This window comes from Orbicella franksi, chromosome 8 (genome assembly GCF_964199315.1).
Source record: "Orbicella franksi chromosome 8, jaOrbFran1.1, whole genome shotgun sequence".
NCBI classification, from domain to species: Eukaryota; Metazoa; Cnidaria; class Anthozoa; order Scleractinia; family Merulinidae; genus Orbicella; species Orbicella franksi.
In genome coordinates this window covers 3,143,241-3,152,576 of record NC_138152.1, presented here as the reverse complement: position 1 = coordinate 3,152,576, position 9,336 = coordinate 3,143,241, and the positions used below count along the sequence as shown (strand labels likewise).

Genomic DNA, 9,336 nt, shown 5'->3' with positions numbered 1-9,336 from the left:
AGTTTCACACGTAATATAATATAATATTTATTATTCATTATTATTCATATTATTTATTATTTCATTATTTAATTAACTGTATAACTTATAACTGTATAACTTATAACTGTATAACTTAATAATGAGATTTTCAAGATCCTCATAAGTATCAGTGTACCATTTTGGAAAGGTATATTTAATGAAATAAAATATTTTTAAGAAGAGTGTATATTTGTAACCATATATCTTTAAGGAAATGGACATAATTTACATCATTCCATTTTAAAAAAGTATGAAGGAATACATACAAATATGGTTTAATAAAATGTCAGTAATAATTTTTTCTTTTTTTTTTTTTTTTTTTTTTTTTTTTTTACCAGAAATGACCTCATTTTGAAGGGTACATTTCTTCAGTATTTAAATGTCTGACTTATTAGCTAGGGCACTCAACAGAAAAAATCAGCTCAAGAGACCCAAAGTTATGAATACTAGAACGAGGGCATGCTAAATTGCTCTTACAAGAGATGTTAACCTCCATGTTAATTAATCCCAGACAGTGCTGAAAAATGCAAAAGGTTAAAAGTGTCAGTGAAGAAAATTGAAAGTTAGTGACCAGAGAAGGTTAAAATTTAGTTGTTTTTTTTTATGTTTAATAACTTAAGGTAAATGAAAAAAAATTGAAAGAATTTGGAGACAATGAAGTCACAAAATAACGTTTGAAATTATGCTGTTTCGCACCTCAGGTTACGTTATAAATGTGTTACAAATGTATAGCCAGGTTATAAATGTGCGAGTGTCAATGCAAATAAGCCCAGTTTAAGGTTCCATTGTTGAAATTAGATGATGATGCTGGTGGGTGGTGTCAGAGGTCTGTGGACTGAGGACTGCTTGCAGATACAGGTGTGGATTGTGGAGTAAAGCATTCCATTTCCAAATCAAAAATTACATCGTTGATTCTTTTCTTAGCAATAGCCAGGTGGCGACTAGAAAACTGTCGTAATGTAGACTCGAGCGATTTTACAAAGGTACTGATGGAATCGTTACGATTTTCCACATTTGGCTGACCAATTGCAAGTGGCAGAGGGGTCTGCAGGCATTTTAGGGCTTCTTTGTAAAGATCCAGTTTTACCTAATTCAATTGTAATAACAATAATTAACAATTACTTACCAAAGTGAAGGTGAATAGTGAAATAGGAAGAGTTATTTAAGGACGCTTTTCGTTTTGCCTAAATTACAATAAATTGAACGTCTATAGCTACCTATTCAACATCTTTCGCCTTCTCAGCTTTAATTTTCTTTGCCGGTCTCTCATTTTCTGTAGGATAAAGTGTTGAAACAGCAGGGTCGACGTCGTCACTTCCCTTGATAAACATCAAAGATTTTAAATATTTCCACTGCGATGCGTACACGGCATCCGTACCGGTTCCACTGACCTTACTGTCTTCTTTTGTTTTTTTGACCTCTCGGTTAAAAATGTTCTTAAGCACATTCCACCGATTTTTAATGTCGTCGTGGCTTCTACCAGGGAGAAGCTCGGAAAGCTTTGTGTAGCTCAGTTCCTTCAAGTTTCTGTCCCGGTAGGGTGAGAGGCTGTGATTCCATAGGAAGTCATTTTGTTTATAGTACTCTGTCAACTGCTCTGTCTCGTTCTCCGTCCACTCACTTTCTTCTTTTGCCCTTAGCGAACGAAGAACATCTTCTTTCATATAACTTAAAGTTTCGAAGAACTTTCACCTGGACTTCTGGCCGTCACTTTCCTTCTTAATTTCCCGTGCCAACGAAGTCCTCTCCATGTGAAGCTGTCGTTTCAGATACACCAGCGATAAGTTGAATTTTTGTGAGAGTTCCCCCAGGCATTTTTCCTTTTGCTGCTTGTTTTGCCGCTTGTTTTTTGAAGGGACATAGGAGGTGTCCCAAAGGCTACGATAGCCCTCGAGTTCTTTGTATAGGGCAAATTTCTGACTCTCTGAGAGTTTCTGGTCTACTTCAACAGCTTCTAGCTCGTCTTCTCCATCCGCCATGTTTTTCTTTTAAATTTGCCGCGAAGCCGCGCTCCGCTGACAGCCAATCACAAGCGTTGAATTCAAACTTGTTGCGAGGCAAGTTGAAGCTTCAGTGGTAATACGAGCAACAAAACTAAACTTTGTTGCAGAAAGTAGAACTCAAGTCTACTTTTCGCAACACGTCGCCTCAACTTGCAACACTATATTTTGCTGCGAGACTAGTTGGTCACAAACGTGGTAATACGGGCAACAACGGATTTCAACTGGCGATGCAACAATGTTGCGAGACAAGTTGAAGGAAAATGTTGCCCGTATTACCGGACCTTCAGGCCTTTTCGCGCTGTGCAAACATTTTTTTTTGGCTTACATATAATACTGACAAGGGAGGCAACTCTTTGCCTAAACATTTTGAACGCAATCCGAAATTTCACCCGAGTCTCTAAATTTCGCAGCTTCCTCGAAACCAAACAGACACAAACGAATTCGAAAGATTCTTATATAAATTGGCTGAATTTGTTTTCGAATACTTTTAAGACAATCGGAGAATTTTAGCGTCTTTTGCAAAGTTGTTCAGTTTCTCAACATGATCGTACCGTTACTCAAATCCCAAATGCGTCATCAAGCGCGCTTTCGTGCTCCCCTCTCTCTCCCACACATGATTTTTTGACATGACAAACTTTAAAAAACCTTCCCCTGCTCCCAATTGTTATCGTGGAATCTCGTTAAAACGCTTCAAGTGTTAACTTAAATGCGATACTTTGTTTCCGTGGGCAGATTGGGCGACTTCGTATGCGTAAAAAAAAAAAAAAAGAAAGAAACAAAGAAAATTCCTTTGTAGTGATTTTTCCCCTCACGAGGCTCCATTACAAGCTAGTTCTCGCCCGTCAATACCGGGAATACTAATATCACCTATCAGAAGGCATGTTAATCAATACATATTCAAGGTAACTAGTGTTTAACTGTTTAAATTCTGTGGTTAATAAAGTCCACCGTTCAATAAAGTTCATTCAAATGACCACGAATCGACACTGGTATCACATCACCACCAATGCAACTCATAGAAAGGAATGTTAAATGGATTGGCTCAATAGGCGCAATTGCTGAAAGAAAAACACGGCGCTCAAACAAACATATTATGAGACTGTTTCAATATACAAAATGACAACAAAAACTCCCCAAGTCTTCAACATGGGATCATTACCGTACCCTGAAGCCTATCTTATACAGAACCGTCTGCTCGGCGATGATCATCAAGAAATACCTCACTATCATTTAGAACTAAAATAACATGATAGGAAATTGTGTCTGTATTAAGAAAAAAAAAATCACGCATAGTGTAGTTGCATTGCAAAGAGTGTCATGACGTCATGAGTGACCTGTGTTGTCATGGTCATGTAGTATTTCAGTCGGTGTATTGATCAGATTTATGAATATGTTGTCGTCATTCTGAACACTGAAAACTTCGTTTGTTCCGGCACTGCGATGATCGCATCTACACTCTTCGTTAGCTCAGTTCACACTCTGTTACTCTGCCTTTGCTGCGGATATTCAGTGGCCTCTGCGATCGTTAATACAACTTATGGACCCGTCAACGGGTCAGTGATATCACTCTCGACCAACAAGACGGTTGTAGCCTACCTCGGCATACCGTTTGCCAAAGCGGAACGTTTTGAATACCCGGTTCCACCGGACGAGTGGAGTTCAACACTGCAAGCAAACAAGATTGACAAGATTTGTCCACAACCTAGTATGCCAAGTAGACTGCCGCTTATGAGCGAGGATTGCCTTCTGCTAAATGTGTATGTCCCAGGCAATGCCACAAGCAATTCTTCGCTTGCAGTTATGTTGTGGATTCATGGCGGCGGATATATCACTGGGGATACTCTATTTTACGATGGTAGCGTGCTCGCAACTGAGGGGAACGTGATTGTTGTCACGGCGGCTTATCGTTTGGGAGTTTTTGGATTTTTGAGCTCAAATAGCGACAATCTGAAAGGGAACTACGGCATGCTGGATCAGATAGAGGCCATGAGATGGGTGAACAAAAACATTGAAAGGTTTTTTTTTTTTGTAAACAAAAATGAATAACCTTGACTTAAAATATTTGTTGTTCACCTTTTACTTCTCAAGATGATGCCATACTTGGTGACATCGCAATGTCATTCGTGGCTACCTTTGTTTACACATCGTGACAAAATGCAGTGCACATTAACACCGTTCCCAGATCGCTTGGCGATGGCGAATGCAGGGACGGCGGGGCCTCCCCCCCAACACACACCTCCCCAAATTTCAAGCAAAAAATACATAAAATACAAAAAATTTACAAATATCTCCAGACCCCCTAAAAGTTAGCGCCTCTGGCGTTCGCTTGTGAGCCCCTCAATTCAAAACTCGCTCCGCCACGTCTGGAAGGCGTTACCTATAAGAGATCTGGGAATGACATTAGTTTGTACTAGGCATAAATGTGTTTATTCATTTATTTTTGCTACAGGTTTGGTGGTGATTCTAAGAAAGTCACCATATTTGGTGAGTCAGCTGGTGGATTTAGTGTTGCGCTGTTGCTTCTGTCCCCGTTGGCCAGCGGTTTGTATCAGAGCGTTATTATACAGAGTGGACCGGCAGTGGCTCTACCAGCACTGTTGGAAAAAGATGAAGCTGAATTACGAGCAAGGTAAAACATTTATCAGCATTCAGCAGTTTTGCTTTCCTCTCTTCAGCTAACATTTTATGTTCTCTTTGTATGGTTGTTTCCATTTCTTTTACATTTGGTAGGGTTTTTACAAGCAAGGTAAAACAATGTGCCTCAAATCAGTTTCCGACACTTTACAAGACTTAGATTATTTTGATGGGACATCATAACCATTCTTTATGCTCTCATAGTTTCAAAAATCTGGCCAATCATTGCTGAACACGTTATTATCTTTTTCTTGGCAGAATAGGTTATTATAGCAATACAATGACCTGCCCACAACAACCCTAATTTTAGCTTTAAGTGCATGATAAAAATTGAAAAACGGCACGATGCAGAATCCATTTTTTTCTTCTGTTGTTGAATATTGATAAGCAGGACAAGACGTAACGTTGGGCTTTTTTTTTTTCTTTTTTTTTTTTCACGAAAAAACAATTCTTTGCATGGTGTTTAGAAGCAGTTTAAATTGTCGAAAATTTAAGGTGGCTCTGAAAACTGATAATGAGTGGTTGTAATGGACCATCGAAATCTAGGTCTTAGAAAGAGGTGGAAACTGTGACTAAGTCACCTTTAATGTTATCTTTGTTTGGTTATTGCCATTTTTATTACGTTTGTTATTATTATTTTTTTCTTTGTTCATTCCTATAGTTTTTTAGTCAATTTTTTTTCCAGGAGCTTTGCTAAGGCCGTGGGATGCGAGATAGCTTCACTGAAAGCTTGTGCGAAAAAGAAACCATTTCAAGACCTTTCATTCGCTCAGTTAAAAGTGTTTGATTTTGCCAACTTTTTGCCCTTTGCACCGGTTGTGGATGGTTACTTTATGCCAGGTATGTGCTATTCCACAATCAATGTTACATTCAGTAGAAAGTAAAGAAATTTGATACGAATTCATTTCGATATTTCTATTTTGGGTTTCCGACTAAAGATAAGTTCCTCAGGATGATCTCGACCAGGATCAGTGATCCAACATTACTCGGATTGTGCTACATCAAAGGAAACGAGAAATCTACTCCAAGCAAGGAACAGTGTAGATTCTTCGGATTGCCCATCACTCCATTTGATGTACCATGATCTCAGTGATTTTCCATGATTGATCTTGGCCTGATCCGGATTATTTGAAATGAGTCTTAAATGAACGCACCCCTGGGCTATAGTCCTCCTAAAGTATTGTTATTATTTATTTATTTATTTATTTATTTATTTATTTTGATTATTTTTTTTTTCATGTTCAGACATTTCTTGTAACTTTAGACCAACATCACATGCATCAGTGAATACGTTAAGATATGTGAAAATCTCTTATCACTTTATGCATCTTACTATTGCTCGATTGTTGCAGATTCCCCCCTCAAACTCCTTAAAGCTGGAAAGTTTAACAAAAGCAATATCATTATTGGAGTCACAAGAGATGATGGAACAGTCTTTGCCAATGGTGTTACAGGTTGAACTGAATTACGTGATCTTATGACTTGTGGTGGGGTAGAGTTGAGTGCTAGTTTAGTTCGTTTTGCTATCGTGATGGGCAAACAAATGAACTAAAAATCTAATGATCGAACCTGTGTTAAAACGCCAATTCACTGAAATACCAAATCAAAAGATCATTTTAAATCTTCACTCATGTTTCACAACATATTTGGTGACGGCAGTCGTAAGGGAAACGCTGACCCTAAGGAACCGTTCAGTTTTTATAAGGTGGGGAGGGGGTGGTGGGGGGCAGTTAAAAAAATATGCCTTAAAGGGGGAGGGAGGGGTCACTGAAAATATCACCTTATTCAAGGCTTCCGCAGCAGAGCAAACGTTCTGCCCAAAATAGTGTTCCAGAGATTCTGGAAATTTAAAATTTTCCCGGGTGAATATGCTCCCCGACCTCCTACTTTGTTGGATACCCTGCAGCAGGAACTAAACCCCTTCTAAGCATTTGGTTGCTAAATATATCTCAACATCCACAAATAACTTCCGGTTTAAAAAAACCCGAGGCAGGGTTAGCTTTTTGTCATGCTTTTGTCTATTTTTACTTAAATATAGGTATTGTAATGACAGTGTCTATAATAGTGCAAATGCTCTGCCAGATACCCAAAATAAGCGTTTCTGGGACTCTCGAAATTCAAACTTTTTCGGAGAACAAGCTGCCGGACTCCCCTACTATGCTAGATACTCTGCAGCAGGAACTCATCCCCTAGTACTTTTAAGAATTTGGTTGCTGGATATAGGTGAACCTCCAAGAGTGACTTCCCTTGAAAGTAATGTCACCATTTTTATTTCTATTTGAAAACGGGCGTTGTGATGACAGCATCTACAACAATGTAAAATTAAAGTTCCCCCAGAGTGTCTAAAATAATGTTATTGAACTTCTGAAAATTCGATTTTTCCCGGGAAGCATGCCCCCGGACCCCCTACTTTGAACCTTGTAAATACACTCAAACCTCCACTAACAACCATGCAACGCCCTTTCATAAAACAGTCAATTCAGCGCTGATCCAGGTGCTATTTAATTGGCTATTTTTAGAGCTAAACAACTGGTACAGACTGGTACTGACTGACTGACTTACAGAGCGTGAGTGAATGAGTGAGTCACCATTGTTCGAGGAAGCTTATGAATGCACTAATTTATAGCATTATATTTCTTTTTTTTTTTGTCTTACCAGTACTTGGCTGACTGACGACTGACAACTGACGACTAACGAGTGACGACTAAGGACTGATGACTAACGACTGACGCCTGACGCCTGACGACGATGGTGACTGACGACTGAAAACTGACGACTGATGACTGTCGATTGGCCTCTGACGACTCACTGAATGACTAACGACTAAACGACTGAGTGAAGTCTGACTGACAGACTGACTGACGTTTGACGACTCACGACTGACGACAGACGACTGACGACCGACGACTGGCGACTGACATTACATGATTACTGACTGACTGACGACTGAATGAATGACGGTTTAACTGACTGACTGACGGCCTGACGGGATGACAGATTGAGGACGACGATGGCAACTAAAGGCTGACGACAGATGACGACGACTGACGACAGATGACGACGACTGGCGACAGACAACTGACGACTGACTGACTGACGGACGGACTCACGGACTCACGGACTCACGGACTCACGGACTCACGGACTCACGGACTGATGGACTGACTGACTGACTGACTGACTGATTGAGGACGACGATGACAACTGAAAGCTGACGACAGATGACGACGACTGGCGACAGACAACTGACGACTGACTGACAGATTGACTGACTGACTGACTGACTGACTGAGTAAATGAGCGAGTAGCCATTATTTGAGGAAGCTTATCCTTGCACTAATTTCTACCATTCTATTTCTCTGTAAGTTTCTTACCAGTTCTTGACCTTTCTAAGGGCATCTCAAGGAATTTGTTCATAGAGACGATAAAAAATCGAACGTGGGCTCGAAATCAAAACTCTCAAATCCTCGACTTATTGATTTATGAATACACAGACTGGTCAAATGCCACCGATCCTTTTCTCTTACGCCAGCAGTTTATTGACATCAACACAGATGCAAACTTCAAAGCCCCCGCAATTCAGTCGGCCAATGCATTTGTAAAGAAAGAATCTCCAACATACTTATATCAGCTTGAAAAAGCACCCAAAAGTCTTGGAATAGGCTTTCCGCCAACACCCTCCTGGTGGGGAATATTTCACGCAGCTGACCTTGGTTATACGTTTGGTTTCCCTCTGCTAATGTCTAAAAACTTTACAACTGCCGAAGAAATCATTTTCAGCAAGGAAATCATGACCTTCTGGACTAACTTTGCCAAAACTGGGTAAGTAAATATAAATAATAGTTACGATGATAATCATCATCATCATCATCATCATCATCATTATCATTATCGTCATAAAATATCCTTAGCCAGGAGGCATCCTCACCCTCAGGTGGTGTTCAGACTGTTCCTGAGTAAAAATAGTAAAAGAGTAATAAATATGCAGAAGCTAAAAATTGTTAAGTCTAAAAAAAAATTTAAAATATATATATTCAACAAGTGGCGTTACGAATTTCTCAATCATTTAAAGTTTTCTAGTGCTTAGGCTGGCAAAATAGATAAGAGATTTGATCCGAACAATATCTGTACTAGTGACTTGAGTCTGCAGATGTAGATGCGTGAATTTTATTGGAAGGGAAGTTAGTACGTATCAAAACGCTACTATTACCACTAACCATTGCCGTTCAGTTCAGGACTGTAATGTACTGACACAAATGCATTTCCATTATCGCACTGTAATTCCCTTACTCTCCCATTTGTGATTTCAGAAATCCTAATAGTCCAACGCCTTTAGGAACCGATTGGTCCCAGTACACCGCTGAGCGAGGAGAATACATGGGACTAAGTTCAAATATGACAGTAAGGTGCAAGATGCGTCCAAATAAGATGGCTTTATGGAATGAGCTTCTACCAAGTCTTGGATAAACAGTAAAACCCACCAGAAGTAGCGATGTGCCGACAACAACTGGAAAACCTGACCACAAAAAAGGTATAATAGAAAAAATCTAAGTACGAAACGTACTTTATGTATCTCATTTGATTGTGTTTCGTGTTTTTGGTTTGGTTCTGTTTATTTGGCTGGTTTTATATGTTTGCATTTTGCGTGTACGCTGGTTATTCTATCAAGCACAGCATA

General features: G+C 39.5%; 2 protein-coding genes and 1 pseudogene across 2 annotated transcripts in view; 1 reads left to right on the top strand and 2 right to left on the bottom strand.

Annotated features, from left to right (window-relative positions):
- Positions 1-9,336, bottom strand: part of LOC145494095 (uromodulin-like) — a 262,517-nt gene that overhangs the window by 47,209 nt on the left and 205,972 nt on the right. The gene's annotated exons all lie outside the window — the stretch shown is intronic.
- Positions 749-3,014, bottom strand: LOC145496044 (uncharacterized; annotated as a pseudogene).
- Positions 3,366-8,651, top strand: LOC145496032 (carboxylesterase 1E-like). Its single transcript, XM_081475645.1, has 5 exons — positions 3,366-4,039; positions 4,474-4,653; positions 5,344-5,498; positions 6,011-6,112; positions 8,194-8,651. The coding sequence occupies exons 1-5, from the start codon at positions 3,465-3,467 to the stop codon at positions 8,199-8,201; spliced, it is 1,020 nt and encodes a 339-aa protein (XP_081331771.1). The 5' UTR covers positions 3,366-3,464; the 3' UTR covers positions 8,202-8,651.

What these genes read in the sequence shown, in the direction of transcription:
- LOC145496032 (XM_081475645.1), top strand. Translation starts at nt 3,465, where the DNA reads ATGATCGCATCTACACTCTTCGTTAGCTCAGTTCACACTCTGTTACTC. An exon ending in GTGAACAAAAACATTGAAAG is followed by an intron (nt 4,040 to 4,473) that starts GTTTTTTTTTTT and finishes TTTTTGCTACAG; the next exon opens with GTTTGGTGGTGATTCTAAGA. An exon ending in GGATGGTTACTTTATGCCAG is followed by an intron (nt 5,499 to 6,010) that starts GTATGTGCTATT and finishes CGATTGTTGCAG; the next exon opens with ATTCCCCCCTCAAACTCCTT.